The sequence below is a fragment of the Heterodontus francisci genome, chromosome 30, assembly GCF_036365525.1.
Source record: "Heterodontus francisci isolate sHetFra1 chromosome 30, sHetFra1.hap1, whole genome shotgun sequence".
Lineage (NCBI taxonomy): Eukaryota > Metazoa > Chordata > Chondrichthyes > Heterodontiformes > Heterodontidae > Heterodontus > Heterodontus francisci.
The window spans coordinates 36426171-36449777 of NC_090400.1; the positions used below are offsets into that span (position 1 = coordinate 36426171).

The 23607-nt window shown below is 40.7% G+C and overlaps 1 protein-coding gene across 1 annotated transcript in view; it reads left to right on the top strand.

Annotated features, from left to right (window-relative positions):
* Window positions 1-1001: 1001 nt before the first annotated feature.
* pitpnm3 (PITPNM family member 3) overlaps window positions 1002-23607 on the top strand; it is a 493326-nt gene continuing 470720 nt past the window's right edge. The window contains exon 1 of the mRNA XM_068010378.1: window positions 1002-1067. Within this exon, the coding sequence (XP_067866479.1) occupies window positions 1028-1067 (40 nt within the window). The 5' untranslated portion in view covers window positions 1002-1027. The remainder of the gene's footprint in view (window positions 1068-23607) is intronic.

A 23607-nucleotide genomic window follows, 5' to 3' on the forward strand; every position in this document is an offset into this window, starting at 1 on the left:
ATTTTGTGAACTACTTGATTTGCCTGTATATGGCTCATTAGTTGGAGGACCTCTGGCAAAAAGAATCAGTCAATATTAACAGGGTTTGTTGATTGCTAAAATTTGACATATAAAACCTAATTTTCTGAGTGTGCTGTTACTGGGCATGCTCAAAATTTGGCCCTATTGAGTGGAACCCTCCCAAGGTCAACAGCATTTTGGCATGAAAAGTTTCGATTGATATAAATCAATGAAATCGTTTTTTAAAATTTTGTTTATACAGCAATTTGGTTAACCTTTTAAGCAATCAAACCACGATAAAGAATTGAGATTAATTTTTCATAAACTTATTTGTCTTTTTGTTAACTTAATAAATAATACTGTGGGTATAAATTTAATTAGGGAATTTTCCTTTCGCCTCTGAGACTTGGATTTCAAGAAAGGAAGAAAACACTTTCATTTAAAAATAAATTAATTCTTGGAATGTGAGTGCCATTTGCTGGCTACACCTAGTGGTCCTGAAAAGGTGTTGATGGACCTTCATTGGCTTTGAGTGATTTGATGCAACTGAATGGCTTGTTAGGGCACTTAAGAGGGCTGTTAAGAGCAATTGTGATGATGTGGGACTGGGTTGATTTTATATGTATATGTCGGCCAAGTGCAATAAATGTAATTATGAGTGGGTGATGGTTCTGCCTTTCATGTTATGATATATTTAAATATTTTTACAAATAAATGGCAAACAGCTCTACATGAATTTAAGTATATATAAGAGTGATTGATTGCACAGGTCAATGCACACAGATTGACTACTGCACTAAATATTGTATGGCAGAAAAAATGATTGAAAATCATTAATTGTACAAGATATAATACAGCATCTGATCCAAATGTGCATTTCTGTCAAGAATGTATTCAAATCTACTCTACATTCTGTTTCAGTAGGCAGTTAAATTTACTGGTACCTTGCTGACACCTGTCAGTCATCCATAGCGGAGTCTCTCTCGAAGTATGTGGTAGACAAATCAAATTGGTATCAAACTGAACCATGTTCATGAAGCAATCTTTCAACTACTTATACCAACCAGGTAGCTATTGAATATATTGTTTTAAATTGGTATTTTCTGGTGGTGTTTTTGTGATATGTATGTGTTAAACTATGTCCACATAGAGAACTACAGGCTGTAGCTCTGCATCTGTATTTTACCAAATCATCTAGCCCTGTCCTATGAGATGTTCCAAATGTTCTGGATTATTTAATGTTAGTTTAATGTTGGTGTCATGAAGACCCCACCTTCCACGAATGAGGCATATTAATTTTGCCATATGAAACATTAATTTTAAACTGTTGCTGGACTGAAAAGATGACTTGTTTAAAGAGATCACAGCAGTGGCTGGAAACACTTGCATTCTTAGAGACAGTTGCCTGGAGAAGACAATAGAACTGCTCCCTGATCCAATTAACCCAAATTAATTTGATCACCAGACATTGAATGTGTAAAAAGCCAGGGTGAAGTAACTTGGGATAAGTTAAAAGCACTGTCTATGGAAAAGTTGAGAAAAATGGCTGAGCAGTGTGGGATCACTGTCTGTGCCAACGCTAGAAAGTCTGAACTAGTCTCCTAAGACTAGTGGCCAACCATTTTTCCCTTGAATCTGAAGAAGCAGAAACAGGGTTAGAAATAGACTCCAACAGGGCATTGCTAGCAAAGATACAATTGGAACAGAGGAAACATGAATTTGAAGAAAGAGAAAGAGAGAGACTGGAAAGAGAAAGAGCAGAGAGAGAAAGAGAGAGCCTTCCAGAAGAAATATGAAGAGAGAGAGCTGAGGTAGCTTGAGTTCACTAGGGGGCCACAGAGTAATCCCAGTGAAAGCATGGCAAATATGGAGGATCGTAATTCAACGCTGGGTACAGAATTGTTAAAATTTTCCCAATTGATTCCAAAATTCAATGAGGGAGATATGGAAGCATTTTTTGTATTTTTTCAAAAACTTATAAGGTAGTTAAAGTGGCTGGCTGAGAGTTGGACTCTCCTGCTGCAAAGCAAGTTAATAGGAAAAGCCCATGAGGTTTATTCCCGGTTGCCAGATGAGAGTTCATCAAATTATGAACTGACAAAAAATGCTGTCCTCGAGGCATATGAGTTAGTACCAGAAGCCTATTGCCAAATGTTTAGAACCCTTAAGAAGCAAGCTGATCAAACTTACTTGGAGTTTGAGAGAAGTAAGCAGCTGCCACATGTGCCAGGCTGAGGGGAAAGCCCAACCTACAGTGAAATCTGTACCCCTAAGTCCTGTTTCACTGTTTGGAGGACCCTGCAGCAGAGGGCTGGTGAACTGTAAGGGACCCCTGCCGAGACGAAAAGGGGACAGACAGGCACAGGGCTGGCAAACGGTTAGTGAGGAATGGGGATAAAGGGACAAAGAGGGCAGGTTAAAGGAGATCTGAGATGAATCCCAAATGGAAACCCCTGCTGTCCGGTCAGCCAACCCCGAAATGTTTGACCCCACATCTACCTATGTAAATGCAGACACCAGAAGCACGCCACCAGAGATGCTAACAGCATTTACAGAAACCTGCAGAGACAAAAAAAGTCCTCAAGAGGGCAGAGAAACTGTGAGGATGATGCCTCACCTAGTCGAAGAGCCGCAGGAGAGTGCAGTAGAATCTGGACAAATACCTGCAAGCAGGAGCATCCCAGAGGACAAAGGGAAGATTAGTAAAGAAGCCCCCCCCCCCGCCCCCCCCACAGTCAGGAATAAATGGAACCAACCATCCCCCAAGATGAAAAGCCCTTGCACGACTCATCAAAGCACTGAGAGTTCAGAATGGATCCACCCATACTGACTCTGCTGAGCAGAATTCCAACTTAGGGCTAGTTAAATCTACCCCTCCCCCTGCAGACCTCAACAGGAACAAAGACACCCCAGGCAGTCATGGAAATGTGCAGACTGAAAAACTTACCCAAAAATCACCTGTTTATTGGGATGCCAAAAAGGGCAGTTTAAAGCAGCACTACTACCAAGAAAAGACAGGCGGTAACAAATTTTAAGGATTTCTGAATGCATGCGAATGAATGAGAGAGCTGTATGTGTGTTTTCCTGTACTTTTCTCTCTAGTCCTTTTTAATGAAATACTCTTCTAAAATTTGCATTTCATTCCATTGGGTGTGGAGGTGTCATGAAGACCCCACCTGCCCCGAATGAGGCATATTAAATTCACCATATGGAACATTAATTGTAAACTGTTGCTGGACTGAAAAGATGACTTGTTTAAAGAGATCACAGCAGTGGCTGGAAACATTTGCATTCTAAGAGACAGTTGCCTGGAGAAAACAATAGAACTGCTCCCTGATCCAATTAACCCAAATGGATTTTGATCACCAGACATTGAATGTATAAAAAGCCAGCATTCCTGCCCCCTCCACCCCCCTACTGAGGATGTCTGCTAAGATGGACAATCCACAAAAATGCTGAAGAGTTTTTTTTTAAAAAGCTGTTCACATGACGAACCTGCTGGCCCAGGTTTAGTTTTGAATTGTGTTTACAGAACAGTTTGATTCAGACTGCAATTTGAAGACAACAGAGAAGGAAGGTATCTCTCTCTCTGTCTCTCGCAAAGACGGGGACCTACGAAGGAAACTAAGCCTCAAGACAGAAAACCATCGAAACAAGTTTGTAAGTGCCCTGGGTCCCAACAAGACAGCAAGATTTAACTGCAATCAAAGACTTTATATCAAACTCAAAAGATAGTAAATGAACTCCAGTTATTGCTTAAAACCTTTCCCCTTGATTCTTTCTCCGTTTCTGTCTCTATCTGTATGTGCAGTTATCGTGTATGCATACTAGCGTGGTTGCGTCGCGCATTTTGAGCAGTTTTAACCAAATTAGAGTTTTAAGGTGAATAAACTTACACCTTTTTTGTTTAAATCTAAGAAAACCTGTCTGGTTGATTTCTTTGCCATTACAATTGGAGAGCAGTAAACAAGGGTTCACTGAGAGGGAAGCTAAAACATGGTGTTTTTAAAAATTAAACTCTGTTACGGTCAAACCAGGAAAAGACTGAGAGGGAACCCCTAGACCCCTTTCTCACTCGGTCGTAACAGTTGGTTTAAAACCTAGCTCCATCCAGGTTCATGTTGCAGGTAGTTTGGATCTGTCATTTGTGTACTGATCATTAGGAGGTCATCTATTGTTATCCTATTTAACACAAACTGAAAACTATGCCCAGTTAAGCCCCCAGTCATTCCTAGTAGGGATTTTAATCGAACTCTCCACAAAGTAATGAATCTTTGAACAAGTGAATTCAAATTTCTTCCTTGAAAAACTACACTGTTGGCATTAGTTTTGACTCATAGCTACTGAATTGCAAGGCCTTATTGTAGGCTTTTGGCATTTGTTCAGAACAGTCCATTGCTGTGACCCAAGTCCATCTCTCATTTTCATTTAGATGAAAAAATTCATATTCCCTTATTTTATTCCCCACTATACAAACCTGAACTAGAACATCATTTTTACCATGTTATTATATTTCTTGTACAGAGTAATTCAGGCACTTAAAGATGGATAGCCCAAAACTACACACCCCTATAATAACAGTGATACATTGGACAGATTTATCACTAATTCTTTAATCTTGTATTCTACACCCTTATTTTTAAAACCCAAATGCTGTTGAATATTTCAGTTATAGTTACCTGCACTTGTGATCATTGAGTTATGTATTTGAAATCCTAAATCCCTTTGTTCATCCACATTCTTCAGTGTCTTTCAACAACAACTTGCATTTATATAGTATCAGTAAAGTAGTAAAGCATTCTCAGGTGATTCACGGGAACGTTATCAAACAAAATTTGCTTTTGTTTTTCTAACAAGTGTATACACCCAATTCCTGCTTCCCACCACTCCCCCAAAAATGTTATTTCACACTTAGCCACATTAAATTGCATCTGTCACCTGTCTGCTCATTCTATTAATTTGTCTTTCTGAAGTCTTTTACAATCCACCTCGCTGTTTGCCAAACGCCTTACTTTTGTGTTGTCAGCATATTTAGAGATTCTATTTGCTATACTCAAGTCTACAGATAATATAAATATATAATATACATATATAGTTACGGACAAGTGATAAAGTTGTTCTCACTGTTCGCCTCGCAACTGAGGGCAATTGTGTTTTGTTTAAAATGATGATTTAGGCCCTGAATGTTTTCAGGATCAAATAAACAGACAAATGACAAGTTTTCTCATAGGTTAAACAAAAGGTAATTTATTTTTACATGATTCAAGAAATGTTTGCAACACCACTCATGCACACATTCACGCACACACGCATATATAGAAAGGGAGAAGGGTAAGTGGTTTAAAGTGAGGTAGGCGTTCATCATTTACGGTAAACCTGTTGAATCTTCTTGGAAGGACAGTCTCTTTTAAAGGTGTAGGCCCGGGTGTTTGTAATCTTGAACTTGTTGAGGTGTTGTAGATTTCTGGTGGTTAAGACTTCAGACTAGAGGTGGTGGTCACTTTCAGTTCTGTGCTGCAGCAATTTGAAGTGTAGAATTAGCAGCAGGGCTCCTTCCTTGCATTGCTGGACTTTTTCCACAGCCACTGGTTCGATTACTTTCTGATGTTGTGAATCTACCTCTCTCTCCAGAGGCTTGCCTTTTAAGGTCAAAATCCATCAACTTAGAGTTTGCTAGTTGATGCATGGCTTCCTCTCCTGATGTGATCACACAATGGGCCAGGATGTAGAATCCATGGTTATTTATTGCTGTCTGGATGGGTACCAGACTGTTTATAATGTGGCTACTTCACATCTTCTTTATCTCAGAAGAACCCATTCAATTCAGGAATGTCTCTTAATGTTTTCAGAATGGGTGTAGTTTTGAGACAGTGAAGCAGTGTAAGAATATACAGGCCAGGTGATCTGAACTTTGGTGGCCGTCTTTGCAGCACAAATTCCACTTTTTTTTTTAAAGGAAAAGTCAATATCAAAGAGTCCACATTGAATAAATTTCATATCTTAAAAGTTAGGAATATAATATGTCTTTACTGGAGATGACTTTTTATCACACACACAGACACACAGACATGGACCGCAGGGGTACAGAACTTCACATTCAGTTCTGATCTGAACATTAGCAGCTTTATATTCATGGAACTATATTTCCATTGGTACCCCTGAATCTTTGTAACAGGCCTCTTATGATACAACCTGTTAAATGCCTTCTGACAGCTGTATATACAACACCTACTGCATTCCCATTATTGATTAAATTGATTACTTCAAAAAACTTCATCTTGGAAAAGTAATTTCATCTGTTCCATGGCTGTTTTCTGGGCACCTCTCAATCAGGTTCCAATTGATGGCATATGGAAAGCTACCAGATGGGGCAATGAACGCCAGTTTATTAAACATAACTCTGTAAATTTAGTGCCGCTTGTGACATTCCTTAGTCACTAAAGGGAATTCTAGACCCTTACTTCCTAATTGTAACTAAGTTATTCACTAGGCTTAGCTCTTTAATCCCCATTATTTTTACTTGTGTTTTACTACATTTCTACCTAAATTATTAAAGTAATATAATGGATTGTTAATAATTACCAACGTAGAGCATGAGATAATCACAGCTTTACAGAACAGTTGATAGAGCTGTCAAATTTCTAACTTGACAATATTTTGAAAAATGAAGAGCAATATAACTTTGCACTGAACAAATATCAGTGCAGTCTACCATTATACACCGGTTATCTCCTCTATTCTTTAAGAGGAGGAGCTCTGACTCTTAATGACTCCAGTCTTGGTGAAGTAGAATTTTATCAATATTGATATGCAGATTGCATAACGGCATGAAAGGCAATCCAGCCAGCATGTTCAGTGCGTTTGATAAGAAAGACAAAATGAAATTAAAACAGATGTAAGATCAGGCTTTTAAATAAATTACCTGCACAGTAACTGCTGGGCTGCAGTTGCACTGAAAATGCATCTTAAAACAAAGTAGTGACATCGTTCCGAAGACTAATCGGCAATTAAGAGAACTTAAAATTTTAATGCAGCTTCCAATGGCATGTTGGGGAGGAGAGAGTTTAAAGGCAACAACTCAATATAAAGGCCTTAGATGACATCATAGGCCAAAAGAGTGCCCTTGAAGCAATTTATATATTTTACACACACTCTGAGATTCCATTACTGCTTTTAAACTCCCTCCCATGGCTTTTAAATAATATAGCATCCAGTGAACATTTACAGCAATGTCACAATATGGAAATTTTTCTGGGCCATTTTGCTCTAAAAAGGATATTGCAGTTTGTAACATAAGCAAGTGCAGTGTTATTAAATATGTGGCTTTCCGAAGGATGTTGGAAGGTCACTATTATTATTGTACACTGAGTGCCGGTGAATTCTGGCTAACTCTTTTTTTGTTGCTCCAGAGTCTGCTGTTTATTATTATAACCTTTTCATGTAATATTGGTTAAATTGCCTGCTGAGATCTCAGAAAGCTGCTTATGACTAATCACTATGCTAAACAAAAAAAACCCCAATGCATTTCCTGCCATCAAGGATGCTGTGGTATCAGTCCGTTATGCAGCAGTCTTTGAGCTGGGTAAGCTTATGTGAACCAAATAAGTGAACTCGACCAATTAATTCCAAATGATGGTTCAAGGTGGCAGCAAAAACTTGGTACTACAGGATTCACATCCCACATAAGCTTGTAGCGAGCAAGATGGCTTTTAGATTAATGCCTGATTACTTTCTTTAAAAATCCATAATTATAGAAGTAAAATTTATACTTGTGTACTTGTGAGCTGCCCCTCCCATTCCCCATTTAAACCATGGCTATGAGCTGTTAATGCTTGATCCTACATTGAGAACTAGTAATCTTTCTGTCAGAGTAAGCATCGACCCCAGTGCCAGGGTTCTACTCATTACAATGCAAAGGAATTTTAGGGGTAATTTTACAAAATTGCAGATAGTTGGTGCTGTATGTGATCTATTCTCATTTTATAAATTCCCAAATCCTATACTGTTGTGCCAAATCATTTTGACTTGAAGCTAGCTAAGCACTTAACATAACACCCCCACCCTACAATTCCACTACCCACTGCCCCACTACAAAAGGAAACCCTCCAGGGCCAGGTGGTTAATTGGTGAATCATATAAACCTTATATTATATATATAATAGTACACATTTAGAGGAGGGAGGTCCCTGCCTAGGAACTATAACCAAAATACAACAAATATCCCAAAGGTGAAAGCAAAATACTGCAGATGCTGGAAATCTGAAACAAAAACAAAAGTGTTGGAAATACTCAGCAGGTCTGGCAGCATCTGTGGAGAGAGAAGCTAAGTTAATGTTTCAGGTCTGTGACCTTTCATCAGAACCTTTCCAGAGACCTTATGAACAGGAACAGAAGACTGTGGGTAGCTCTCTAGGTTCATGATGTCACTGACAGGTTTTTACATTGTCACACAAAATGGCTGTTTCGTGATTACATCAGACTGCAAGTTTTAATGCATATAACATTGGAAATGCATCAGTCTGGTGGTTTTAAAGCATAGTCAACAGTTTGTGTACAGATAATTTTTGTAACATTTACCAGTGTAGAAATGTGGATGAATATATATTTCTTTGAAACATTAATGTAATAGAACATTTACTTGGAGGAAAACATTATTCTGCCATTGTGAACTGGATGCATATTCATGAATTTCTCCTCCCTCATTTCTTATTTCCACTATTTCACTGATTTGAATTATAAAAAAGAAAATCCATTTAGCCTTCCACAGTGAGCTCTCTCTCAACAAGGAATCATTGCCCAGAAAGTGTGATTTTACCTGTGCTCTGTCCTGGCAATCAATTTGAAGCTTAATCAAAACAGTAAACAGTTAAGTATCTAGATTCCCAAGTAGAATATAACCTTTCTTTAACCGACATGAATGATTTGATGTGTTCATGACCTGGATGTCATACACCATTAACTAGAAATCCTCTTTTTTTTACCCGTCAATCCCCTGCATTATCAGCAACCAGTATTTTGAAGTGTGCAGCCAGGAAAGGGCAGTATTATAGAATAGAGGAAATGTTACAAACCAATGCTTTTTTTTAAAAAAAGCTAACTGACAATCTGAGGTTATATAAGATAAATGGCCTATCCCTGCATTCAGGCACATTTACTAGAAATACTTTGCATAGTTCAGATAAGAACATTAGAACATAATTTTTAAAACTGTCTGAATTGTACAACAATTATGCTTCAAAGAAGATGACTCCTCAGGATAAATTCCTCATAATGGACGCTGCTAAATAAGAGTTGCATATATATATGATTTTCTTAGTATGCACAATTACAACAATTAGGGTGCAACAATTACATTAAAGCATGCAGAGGTTTTAGAGTTATTCATACTTCTTTAACATTGGAACATAGGCTGTATAAATGTCATATAAATTGATATGTCAGTGTTCACACTTGGGTATATTTTATATCTCAATTGAAATTTGAACTCTTGGCAAATTCCATAAAATGACTGTTCCTATCTAAGAAAATCAGATGATGGGTAAGAATGTACCATGTACATTCTCCAATTATGAAGGAGTATTGACTATTTCAGCTGAAGCCTCGTGTACATTGACAGGGGAAGCCATTGATAACATCTGACAAATACCACATCTGGTGTTAGAATGCTTAGTGCAGGCACTGGGTGCATGGTGTACCTAAACTGACAGTGTTATGCTGTGTTATGACCAGGTGAGAAAGAGGTCTAGGGTTCCCTTTCAGCCTTCACCTGGTTTTACTGTAACAGGGTTTAATTTTAAACACACTGTTTTTAGCTCCCCCTTGGTGAATCCTTGTTCACCGCTTTCCAATTATAAGGCAAAGAAACCAGCACAACAGGTTTTCTCAAGTCTAAAGAAGAAAAGTGAAATTTATTAAACTTAAACTCTAATTCAGTTAATACCTACGGATACCCAACATGCCCACGCTAACATGCAAATGTGATACACACATGCAGATAGGGATAGAAAGAGCAGAAGAAAAATAAAGTGGAAAAGTTTGAGGCAATATCTGAAGAGGAGTTGTTACGGTTCTTCAAGCTCACTCTATAGTCCTTGATTGTAGGTAGATCTTGCTTTTCGTTGGGGCCCAGTATTCTTCTTAAACCTTGTTCACTGTAGGAGACTTTTCTGTCTTGGGGTTCATGTGTCTTCAATGGGTTTTGGTGTTCCGTGAGAAAGAGATGGGAGTAGGCAGGAGAGTCTGTGGTGAACTGATCAGGAGAGGTCTTTTCAATCCAGGAACAAAGAGCTTTCTGCCGGTTGTCAGTTCAAACTCTACAATTAAGAAATCCCCAGGTTGCCAAGCAGGTTAGTCATGTGACTAACTGGTCTGACCATGTCTTGGCCCTGTGTATTGAGTGTGTGTCAGGGAATGGTCCTTTGTCTACAAACACTGTCTGTTAATATGCAAAAATGTCTTTCCAGCCAGGGGCCTGGCAACCCCTTTTAACAGGCCTTCTTCCCAGCAACAATTTGAAATTTAATGCCAGTGTGGCAAAATTAATATACCTCATTCTTGGCAGGTGGGGGCCTGTGTGACACTGGGCAGAAATATTGAAGATGAATTCTAATTTCCTGTCACAGTTGCCCTCTAACTCTGATGTGTTTATGATCACACATGCATAAAACATGATGGACTTCACATAATTGTTGCTGTTTGTTTGTGCTGGTGTGTTCACAGACACAAAGCACAATTTGAGGGACTACAGTACAACTTTATTTTAATTAATTGATCATGCTGTTGTTGGCAAATGAACATGCACATCACCATCTAACCATAGAATCATAGAGAGATACAGCACTGAAACAGGCCCTTCGGCCCACCGAGTCTGTGCCGACCAACAACCACCCATTTATACTAATCCTACATTAATCCCATATTCCCTGCCACAACCCCACCATTCTCCTACTACCTACCTACTCTAGGGGCAATTTACAATGGTCAATTTACCTATCAACCTGCAAGTCTTTGGCTGTGGGAGGAAACCGGAGCACCCGGCGAAAACCCACGCGGTCACAGGGAGAACTTGCAAACAAAAAGAGTCAAGTTACTAGGGGACATAGGTTTAAGGTGCGAGGGGCAAAGTTTAGAGGGGATGTGTGAGGCAAGTTCTTTACTCAGAGGGTGGTGAGTGCCTGGAACTTGCTGCCGGGGGAGGTGGTGGAAACAGGTACGATAGCGACGTTTAAGAGGCATCTTGACAAATACATGAATAGGATGGGAATAGAGGGATACGGTCCCCAGAAGTGCAGAAGGTTTTAGTTTAGGCAGGCATCAAGATCGGCACAGGCTTGGAGGGCCGAATGGCCTGTTCCTGTGCTGTGGTGTTCTTTGTTCTTTGCACAGGCAGTACCCAGAACTGAACCCGGGTCACTGGAGCTGTGAGGCTGCAGTGTTAACCACTGTGCCACCCATATTTCTGGAGATCATGCCTATGTATATTGCCAGAGTTCCTGCAAGACATTGAGAATGACATTGGAGCAAGAATTTAAGTTCCAGTACTTCATGTCAAGAACTGCTTGAAAACAAGATTGAAAACCTTCACTTGTTAGGGGAAACAGAATTAATGGCTGAATTATCTTTTTAATTACAAAGAATGTGTATGGCCACACCCCCTCCCCCAGACCCCCCCACTCCACTGCTACATTGATTGAGATGGATGTATCAGTGGAGGTGGAGCTGAATTTGATATAGTTTGAATGATAATCTGTAAAAACGTAGCAGTGTAAACTATTGTTCACAATTGCTGATTCTGAGTAGCTTACTGCTACAACACAATTGTTAGCATAAATTTGGTTAAAAACCAGACAAAATAAATATGCTGAAGTAAACTTTGTGTATTAAGGATGAACAGGGCTGGGTAATGGTGTAGGATTTGTGGGAACAAATACACCAATGATTAAAATCAGACCCTAAATCTGTTATTGACCCTGTCTGTCTCAGTTACTGAATCTGTTACTGATGTTGGCTGTCCCAGTTAGAGACCCTGGCTGTCCCTGTTACTGTGTCAGTTACAGACCCTGTCTGTCCCAGTTACGGAGTTTGTTACTGGCTCTGGCTGTCCCCGTTACTGAGTCTGTAACACAACCTGGCTGTCCCTGTTACTGGGGCCAGGATGTTTGGGGCTTTTTCTGGTCACTAATGTGAATGAAGAACTCGGTGCGAGTGTACTCACACTAACTTTTTACAGTTTAGCTTCTGAAGGAAAATATACTTAATATATTTATTGATGAGATGGCTGCTCCATATTTGACTACTTTAAAATGTACAAGCTGATCTCTCGTGGCATTGCTGAGGGGCAAAAATTAAAAAAATTCTGTCTCTCCTTTTGCAATACTTTTTGTTTCCTTTTCTCAGTTCTGTTTGTCTTCTATTCTTTCAGTCTCCCATCTCGCTCTTTCTCGCTCTCTGTATGCCTCAGATATATTCTCTTTTTAATGGTAATATTCTTCGGGGCAGTTTGAGCATCACATCTGCATGGTTTTGCATGATACATTTTAGGAAATCGTTGTGGGTGTCAGTTTACTGGTGTGATCGACATGGTTAAGCGTTTTCTGACTACACACTGAACAATGTCTGTTAATCTTTTCTTTTGGTTGGCTATTTGTTGGTTAATTTTGAAGGTTATAAACTTACTTAACGCGAGTATTGAGGGGTCACCATAGCACTGACCAATGTCCTGAGGCATTGCAGAGTCTACTGGGACATTGTAGTAGATTATATAAGTTTCCCCCTCCAACAGCAGTTGCTCCTAGAGACGCTGGGAGACCAACAAAAGAAAATGTTTTCAGTGACTTCACTGAAAGCAATTTTAAAAACTGGGAAAACCAATAAGGAAACACCGATAATAACAGAATAGATCCAAACTTAGGAGGTAGGTTTTTGAGTACATAGATGCAAAAGCTGTTTAGAGTAGAGCCTCTTTAAAGACTCTGTTCTACCTTGGTCTTAGAAACAAACAGGGATAGGCACCATCATCTTGTACCACGGACATTTGACATAATTATTGACTCAGCCATGGACATGGGGGCGATTAATGTGTATATAATGTATATATCCAATCTAATGCCATCTAAACAGAGTCCAATTTAAAACATATTTCTCCCTATAAAGTAGCTAAGCGTACAAACATCAATGGAGAGCAGCACAACTGTATTAGCTAGCAAGCAAGCAATGCCAATGCGAATTACTTTTGCTGCTGTGTTATTTTAAAACACAAGGTTAAAGGCTTGAAGGGGTGCCCAACATTTTTGCGTGCAGGGCCACATTACAATTTTTGTCTTACATCAGGGGCCAGTGAGACATTTTCAGAAAGTTAAAGGCATTAAAAATGTATCTTACTATTAATCAAAACAACAACAAAGGTGCATTTTTGTGAAGAAGCTTTAAATGAGAAGCTGGGTGGAGATGAGGAATAGTAGGGGAAAGAAGTCACTTGTGGGAGTGGTCTACAAGCCCCCTAACAGTAATCACAATGTAGGACGAAGTATCCAAGAAGAAATACTGGGTGCTTGTGGTAAAGGGACGGCAATAATCCTGGGTGATTTTAATCTACAAATAAACTGGAAAAATCAGACTGGCAATAGTAGCCTGGATGAGGAGTTCATAGAATGCTTTCGAGGTAGTTTCTTAGAGCAGCATGTTCTGGAACCAACCAGAGAGCAGGTTATATTAGACTTGGTATTGTGTAATGTGACAGGATTAATTAATGACCTCAGAGTAAAGACACCTCAAGGTAGCAGCGACCACAATATGATTGAATTTTACATACAGTTTGAAAGAGAGAAGTGAGTCTAAGACTAGTATTTTACATTTAAATAAGGGCAACTATGTGGGCATGAAAGCTGAGCTAGCTGAAGTGAACTGGGTTACTAGGCTAGGCGATAAATCAATAGAGAAGCAGTGGTAGACATTTAAGAATACTCAGGATAAGTATATTCCTACTTTAAAGAAAAATTCTAAGTGGAGTACCCACCAACTGTGGTTAACTAAAGAAGTTACGGAAAGCACCAAACTTAAGGAAAAAGCATATAATTGCAAAGATGAATGGCAGGTCAGATGATTGGCCAGAATATAAAGAACGGCAGAGAATGACTAAAAGGTTCATCAGGAGAAAGAAATTAGAGTATGAGAGGAAGCTCGCTTTAAATGTAAAAACGGATAGCAAGAGTTTCTACAGGTATTTAAAAAGGAAAAGAGTAAGTAAAGTGAATGTTAGTCCTCTAGAAAGTGAGAATGGGGAGTTAATAGATAATAAGGAAATGGCGGTTGACATGAACAAATATTTTGCTCTGTCTTCACAATAGAAGATACAAAAAACATTCCAGTAATAGTTGTAAATCAGGAGGTGGAAGGAAGAGAGGAACGTGGTGAAATTACAATCACCAAGGAAGCGGTACTGAGCAAACTGTTGGAGCTGTGGACTGACAAGTACCCAGGTCCTGAATGGCTTCATCATAGCATCTTAAAAGAGGTGGCTAATAAGGTAGTAGATGCGTTGGTGTTAATTTTTCAAAATTTGCTAGGTTCTGGAAAGGTTCCATCAGACTGGAAAGTAGCAAATATAACCTGTCTATTCAAGAATGGGGGAGGCAGAAAACAGGTAGGCCAGTTAGCTTGATATTTGTCGTGGGGAAAGTGTTAGAATTGATCATTCAGGAGGCTATAACTGGGCACTTAACAAAACTCAAAGTAATCGGGAATAGTCAGCATGATTTTGTGAAAGGAAATCATGTTTAACCAATTTATTGGAGTTCTTTGAAGGAGTAACATGCGCTGTGGATAAAGGGGAGCCCGTTGATGTACTGTACTTAGATTTCCAGAAGGGATTTGACAAGGTGCCACATAAAAGGTTGTTGCGCAAAGTAGGAGTTCATGGTGTAGTGGGTAACATATTAGCTTGGATAGAAGATTGGCTGTCTGGCAGAAAACAGAGTATGCATAAATGGGTACTTTTCTGATTGGCAGGATGTGACAAGTGGAGGCCCGCAGGGGTCTGTGCTGGTGCCTCAACTTTTTACAATTTATATCAATTACTTAGATGAGGGGAGCGATGGCACGGTAGCTAAATTTGCAGATGACACAAAGATAGGTAGCAAAATATGTTGTGAAGAAGACATAAGGAGGTTGCAGACTGATTATAGATAGGTTGAGTGAGTGGGCCAAAATCTGGCAGATGGAGTATTATGTGGGAAAATGTGAAGTTGTTCACTTTGGCAGGAAGAATAAAAAAGCAGAGTATTACTTAAATGGACAATGACTGCAGAATTCTGAAGTGCAGAGGGATCTAGGTGTTCTAGTGCATGAGTCCCAAAAGGTAGTATGCAGGTGCAGCAAGTCATAAAGAAGGCTAATGGAATGCTATCCTTTATTACGAGAGGAATTAAAAATAAAAGTAAGGATGTTATGCTTCAGTTATACAGGACATTGGTGAGACCACATCTCGAATACTGGGCTGAATTTTATTAGCACACCGCAAATCGCGACAGCGCACTTTGAAGTCGGTGGTCTTCAGGCGCAAATGTGCTGTTGCTGAGTGCCACGATATTTCGTGCGGGGGTTCATATAAATGGAGGGAGTGCAGCGGCCATCCCGATGACGTAGAGGCGCTGGCACCATTTGTAAAGGGCTTCAAGCTCTGCAGTTTAATTTAAATTCTTAAAGCTCCCGCTGGATGAAAATTGTACATGAAATTTTATTTTAACTTTGAATCCCCTTTCTCCCACCCCCCCCCCACGACTAAGTTCACCATAAATAAGATGACCTATCCCCCTGAAAACCACTTTTTAATATGCTGGCCTTGCACCACCTTTGACCCTCAACCCCTTCCCAGCATCCCTACAACCAATTACAATACTTCTCCCCTCTTCGCCCCCCCCGCCCTGAAATTTTCACTCCTCCGCCCCCACCCCCCCCCCCCCCCCCCGCCTTCCCACCAGTGTCACGCCTCGGAATTCCGTTTGGAGTTCCGAAGGCATGGGAGTTCTGGCCAGCGGCTGGAATATCGGCGTGGGACGGCCGTCGCTACCAATTAAGTAATTATTCTATCATTTTTATTTCATTTGCATGTTGAGATGAAGGCCCTGCCACTGAGCAATGAAAGTAAAATGGGGGATGTCTTGCTCTGAAATTATTGAACTCAATGTTCAGTCCAGCAGGCTGTAGCATGCCTAATCGGTAAATGAGATGCTGTTCCCCGAGCTTGCGTTGATGTTCACTGGAACACTGCAGCAATCCCAGGACAGAGATGTGAGCATGAGAGCAGGGGGGAGTGTTGAAATGGCAAGCAACCGGAAGCTCAGGGTCCTGCTTGTGGACTGAGCGGAGGTGTTCCGCAAAGCGGTCACCCAGTCAGCGCTTGGTCTTCCCAATGTAGAGGAGACCACATTGTGAGCAGTGAATACAGTATACTACACTGAAATGGCATTTACCTCCTCTCTCCTCACTATCCCAGGCCCCAAACACTCCTTTCAGGTGAAGCAGCGATTTACTTGTACTTCTTTCAAGCCATACAGGAATGTGCTGAGAACACAGGCCTTATAAACCATCAGCTTGGTCCTAAGGGTCAGTTTGGTGTTATCCCATGTGCGTTACACAAGTTGGCCAAAGGTGGTAGCTGCTTTCCCTATGCATGTATCGAGCTCTGCATCAAGGGACAGATTGTCTGCCACCGTGGACCCAAGGTAGCAGGATTTACTAACCGCTTCCAGTGGGGTGTTATTTAGTGTGATCAGGGACAGAGATGCAACACCTTGTCCCTTGACCACGGTTTTCTTGATGCATATAGTAAAGGAGAACAAGTTACAGGCATGGGAGAAACAGAGAGATGCTCGTACAGTGCTGCTATCTCTGAGAACAGTATAATTGATGTTTTGTACATTACAGTTTGTTGTGTAACCGACAAAGTTTTAGTTGGTGACAAACTGTTAAACAAAGATAGATTTCCCTTCTAAGTTCACTATTAATTACTGTTTTGATATTTCTTAATATTTAAAACATTAATAAAACAATAAAGAGTTGGATCTGTTAGGCTGGGAAAGCAATTCCGATGATTATGAGCATATCAGTCACATACTGTTTCAAAGCCTTAAAACAATGATGTGCCCAAGTGCATTTGTAAAATACAATATTCTAGCCTGTGAAATCACGTAACATTGTCACCACCTGTCAAATCATGTGAGTTGAGCTCGGGGGTCCTTTTAGTTTGCACCCATGACATCTCGCTAGGGAAGGAAAACAAAGTCAGTAAGAATTCACTAATAGATTGACGATTCTTCTGTGCCTATTTATGGACTTTATTTCCAATGGATTATTTGAAATGTCTAGCAGTTTTGTTAAAAGTAATGAACACAGGAATTTGACATACACCTATCAACCAGTAATGCACAACGGAACTGGAATTGGCTTGACAATATTACAGATGAATACTTAACATGTTTACATCACTTTCCTGTACTCTGAATTTAGATTGGATTATAACTATCATCTCCTCGTGTAATTCTTCAACCTACTTTTCAACTCCTTCCAGTTTTAATGTTACCTCCCAAAATGTTGTTACCATCTGTCTTTTGTAATTATTTGTTTCAATTGAGTAATTGATTTAAGGGATTATGCCTGTGATCCTGGTTTTAATTTAAACCATGCCCATTATATAATTAAAGTACAATCTTAAAATTTCTATCTTGATTGTAGTTGTAACTTTAGGGTTGCCTGATTTGAAACTAAGGTGTTGATTTTAACTCAAGGTGGGGAGGCAGCAGCAGGGGGCAAGTGGGAAACCTGGAGCAAGGGATTATTAATAAAACTTAGCGTCCTAGCTGCTGTTCCCGGCAGGTTTTGTCTGACTGGGAAGCCACCACTGCTCCCCTGTTCAGGTTAAAATTGTGGACCGGCCCCAATGACCTCATTGGAGCCCGTGCTGCATATTTAAATAGGATCCTGCTGACTTGGAGAATGTGTTGTTGCTGTCTATAATTTAAAATTGCAATTGGCTACATTGGGCAAGAAAGGTGTGTGTACGTGCCCCACTCCACTTTAACTGTTCCCTGTCTGGTTTATAGCAGGTGGTGGGGGCAGGGTGGTGTTTGGGGTTAAAATCAAGGCCTACATCTCTTTCTCAATTTAACCATAGAAACAGGAAGTAGGCCATTTAGCCGCTCAAGCCTGTTCTGCCATTCAATGAGATTCACGGCTGATCTGCCCTTGTCCTCTTCATAGGTATCCTGATTAGAATTGTCCCTAATTAAATCTGCAGGCTTGGGGTGTTGTATTGAATGAAGTTGACCTTTACAGCTTTCACAAATAGAAGATAATTGAATGTAATTGTGTTCAACAGGTTGTCGGATTTAAAACCAAGTTCTTTTAAATTGAGTTAATGGATTTAATTAAGCTTAATCAACAGATTGAAAGTAAATTAGAAGAAATGTATCTAAAGGTTGGGAACATATTGATAAGTTTTAATTACAAATTGAAAAAGTTGTGCTTTAGTTACTTTCCTTTTTTTAAAAAGTTAGCTTTTTATATCTGGAACACACTTCTCTGTTTCTTTAAAAGCTGAACACCTTCTTTAACCTCTCCTTAAGGCAGCATCATTTTAAACGAAGCAATAAGCATGTAGGAATGAATGGCCCGGATTTTGCAGTCAGTGGCGAAGGAACAGCACTTGCCATTCACCTTGCTGGCAGCTGCTTATGATGTTTACACACAACCTTCTGAGCGTAGACTTGTTCTAATTTGGGATCTGATCCTGTGTGGTGCCCTCTACAGGACATCTTTGGCATTTGTGAGCAGGGCAAGAAACAGCGAGGCTTTTCAACCAATCAGATTGCAGAATCCTCACTGAGACATGCAGACCAAAAACTAGGAAGTATAGTTAGATCTAAATCATGTACAGAAAGCAGAATAAAGATTAAGCAAGAGAGAGAAAAATGAGAAACAGAAAATGTTTAAAAAAGTTAAACTCTCCAAAACTAATTTTAAAGGAATGAAATTCCACATATGTAAAAATGATATTTTCAGGGCCAGAGAGATGGTTTGGCAGTAATTACTCAACTGTTAAAAATTCACTTACTCTTGAATGGACCAGCCCTAATTTTTTATGGCAACTGTAGTGGGGAACTAATGGGCAAGTAGCATGCTGTTGCATGCCCTTCAGTCTTGAGTCTATCAGGAACGACTATTAGAATGCACTTTATTGAGTAGCAAGGTATATCTCACAGCGACTTCTGGATTTTCGCATTTAAATGCACTTGTGCGGACGACAGAAGTTAGTATCTGATTTTCTCAGTGATGATGGTGAACGTTGATAGCCTCATGTTATTCTTTGTGCAAAGTTTGGGCCCATAAATTATTCAGTCATCTCAAAAAAATCCCTCAGGGAGTATATCATGTAATGGTGTCACAAAAGGTTTCATTTTTTTTGTACTAAAAGATCTTAATTCTTTGTGTTCAAAAAAATCTGAATAAAGGATTTTTGGTGGACTTGGAAACCTGCAAATAGCTAGAACTTTTGGATGATGACTTTGTATACAATAATAGGAAAAGCAAGCACTTTCAAGGAAAGCGCAAGGGGTTATGACCTCCTCAGTGCAACACTTTGACAGGGGACTCTCTCTGTCTGGTCTGATAAATCTATTGATATGAAAAGCTCCTTCATTACTTAGCCCTCATGCACACACACACATACATACTGTACCGAAAACATCCTACCAGAATGTGACGACCTAATTTAATTTTATTATTCCTTCTATTCCTCAGAAACAGCTGTAAACCAAAATCCTTTTTCCCGGTTAACTTTTTTTTTGAATGTGTATGTGTGTGTGTGCATGAGGGCTAAGGAACAAAGGAGCTTTTCATATCTATAGATTTTTCTCATTAGTAGTTAAGACTTATTATTTATTTTTGAATACATAGTGAATGCTGTTTAAAGAAATTTGGTTTGGTCTGCTTTATTCTGGAGGACAAATAGAGTGTCTAAATTGGCTGTTCTTCGGTAGGTAGGAAACCTTATTGATATGCTGTCACCTGTGAAGTAATGGGACTGAATTAACAGTGCATTTCTCCTGCCTTGGTTGCAACATATTGGGGGCTCTTGCGGGATTAAAATCCAATGCTAATAACGTTAATTGTGAGGGGAATGATAATTAGAAGAGAAAAAAAAAGGAACAAGGTTGCTTGTCTAATAGGGTAAAGTCTGCACCATCCAGTGGCTGCTGTTTTTCTAGGAAAGTAGAATGTGTCCCTCAGTGACTTGAAAACTTTAACTAAGATTGAACTAAAGATTTTGCAGCACAACTGGGTTAGAATTGAAATCGGGCGCTAAAAAAGAAGTAGGAATTGATGTAATAGCCCAACATCTGAAATTGGAAGAAGATGGTGATGCAGTTGAATTGGCTAAGATTCAGATAATGAAAAAACTTGAGCAGGAAAAAGAAATAGAAAAACTTAGATTTGAGGCTGAAAAATAATTAAGAAAACTTGAACTAGAAAAAGAGGAAAAGGAGAGAAAGCTTTTCAGAGAGGAAGTGAAAGAGAAACAGAGAATTGAAATGCAGAGAGATGGAACTAAGATAAAATCGTGTCTTGACTCCAGGGAAAATTCTGGTCAGGGAGAATCTGAATCCAGCCCAGGACCCAGTGAAAAGCTGTTTAAATTTATCCATCTCTCATTAAGTTTGAGGAAAAGGACATAGAGACATTTTTCATTTCTTTTGAAAAAAATAGCCAAACAAATGAAATGGCCAAAGGAAAGCTGGACGCTGCTTCTGCAAAGCAGGTTGATGGGCAGAGCTCACGAAGTTATGGCATGCTTTCTGAAGAGGCTTCTGCAGATTGAGATGACAAAAATGGCTATTTTCACTGCATCCCTGAAGCGTACCGACAGAAGTTTCGGAACCTCTGAAGATTGGCTGGGCAGACTTATGTAAAATTTGAGAGGGTAAAGCAAATTAAGTTTGATCATTGGATATGGGCAGTAAAGATGGAAGCCACGTCTAAGAACTTTAGAGAATTGATTCTCTTAGTAGAGTTAAAAAATTCAACAAAGGGACTCCTGACAATGCAGCGGCCTGCTGACGTCATCAGAGCACTCCAAGCTGCGCACATGTGCAAACGGTCTGCTGCTCGCAGAGAGATGTTGCGCATGCACAGCCTACCATCTCAGCCCTTGCCAGGACTAATTGGCACATGCGCGGAAAAATGATCCCTGCCACTCGCTGCCTCCCCAACTCAGCTGCTCGCTCCCGCCCCACTGGCCGCTCTTCCCCCCCTCGGCAACTCGATTCAGGCCTCAACGTTTTCTGCTCCCCACTCCTCCACAGTGGCCGCTTCTGCCCCTCAGCCACTCGCTGCAGACCTCGCCACTGCTCCCCCCCCCCCCCCACTCTCCTCGGATGATTGTTCCTTGCTCCTTACTTCCCGCCCACCACCCGCTCTCTGGCCTGTTGCTCTCTGCTTCCCCATCTCCACCCCCCTCCCCCCCACCCAGCCCCTCCAGTCACTAGCTCTGACGGCGCGCAGAGAACGATCGAATGTAGGAGCGAGTGGCCGAGAGAAGGGAAGTGGCGCAGCCTAGAGCTAGTGTCTGGGGGGGGGGGGTCGTGGGGCAGGGAAGCGAGGAGCAAGCAGCTGGAGAGCGGGGTTGCATGGGGGAGAAGTGAGCAGCTGGACAGTAGGGTGGCGGGTGGGGTGGGAAGTGAGTAGCCGGAGAACGGGGTGGGGGGGGGTTGCGGGAAGCGATCGGTCAGCTGGAGAGCTGGGGGGGTGGAGGGCGGTGCTGCTGGTGGTGAGAGCAGTAGCGAGATGTGGAGTGACCAGCTGGCAGAGGGGGGGGAACTGGCGAGGCTATAGCGAGTGCTTAAGGGAAGGCAGCGGGGAGCCAACGGTGAGAAGATGGGTGCAGGAGGGAGCGATAGAGAGAAGCTCAGTGGCAACAGGGAGTGGGGGACTGTTGGGGGTGGGATGGAGGCAGCGATGGCAGCCATTGAGTGGATATTTGGGTTCCATTTGTTTTTTTGTGATAAATTGAGCAGTGCTATCTTTAATTCTGGCAGCTGCCTGAACGTCGCAGACTGTGATGTTTCAGTGGAAGAGGCTGCATTTGCGCATGTGCTAGTACTGCACCACCTAGTGATTGCGTTGTCAGCAAACGCAGCCAAAATTCAATCCCTCCAATAGTGGGAACTCAGGTAGAGAATCAAATGGTTTCAAAAGCCAGACAAACAGCGGCAGTCGCTGATGACTTTGAGTCGTGAATAAGCCCTTTGTCCATCACCTCCATAAACCCAAGAAGGATAGAAGGTAGGAGAGTGAAAGGAAGGCAAGTAGCCGGGGACAAGAAGGAACATGCCCCAGGATCCCCTGCTCAGACCAGAAAGGAATGTGCTGAGGGTAGAAGTGAGGTCCGCAAGTTGAAGTGTTATCGTTGCCACAAGGTGGGACATCTTCATTCAGAATGCTGGAAGTTGTGAGGCCATTCCGTTGAGGACAATTACTGCTAAAGTAGTAGTAGAGAAGTTAATCCAATTCTTTACGAGATATGGATTACCACTTGAAGTTTAATTGGAACAAGGTTCCAATTTTATGTCTAAGATATTTCAAGAAGTCATGGGCAATTTGGGTCTCAAATAGTTAAAATCTTCAGCATACCACCCACAGACACAGGGAGCTTTAGAAAGGTATCATCAAACTCTCAAAACAATGATTAGTCATACTGTCACGAATATCCCCATGATTGGGATAAAGGAATAGACTTTCTTATATTTAGAAATGGAGATTCACCGAATGAGTCTACAGGTTTTAGTCCTTTTGAATTGGTTTATGGACATGAGATAAGAGGTTCTCTAAAACTCATCAAAGATAGGTTCTTAGAACAAGGGAATGAATCTTTGGTACTAGACTATGTATCCGTGTTCCGGGAAGGGCTCAGGAAAGCTTGCAACATGGCTCAGGAACACGTTAAAGCATCCCAAGGCATTATGAAAAAATGGACAGACAAAAATGCAAAGACCCGAACTTTTCAACTAGGGGATGAAGTATTAGGATTATCACCTTTACAGGGTGAACCATTTAAAGCACGGTTCAATGGTCTGTATAAAGTGGTCAAAAGAGTCGGTATTATTTGACACTCCAGATTGCCGGAAAAAGAATCGGCTGTGTCATATCAATATGTTAAAGCAATATTACCGCAGGGAGGAGGATGAGCCAGTACAGGTATGTCAGGTAATATGGACAGATAAGAATGAAAGGGATAGTGAGGATGAGGCAGAAGGTGGCCTAGGCAATTATCAAATTGAACCTCCTAATATCCAGTCAGCTAATACAGAATGGCTCGGAAAATTGGACAACATGCTTTAGTACTTAGATGCAGAACAACAAGAAGGCCTAACAAGGCTACTCTCAGCATTTAAAAGAGTCTGCAGGGATAGGCCAGGATGTACAACCTTAGCCACACATAATGCGGATGTGGGGGAATCCATTCATATAAAACAGCAGCCTTACTGCTTAAGACCAGACAAAACAGGCCCAAGTAAAAGCAGAAATCTAATACATGCTGGAAAACAACTTCATTGA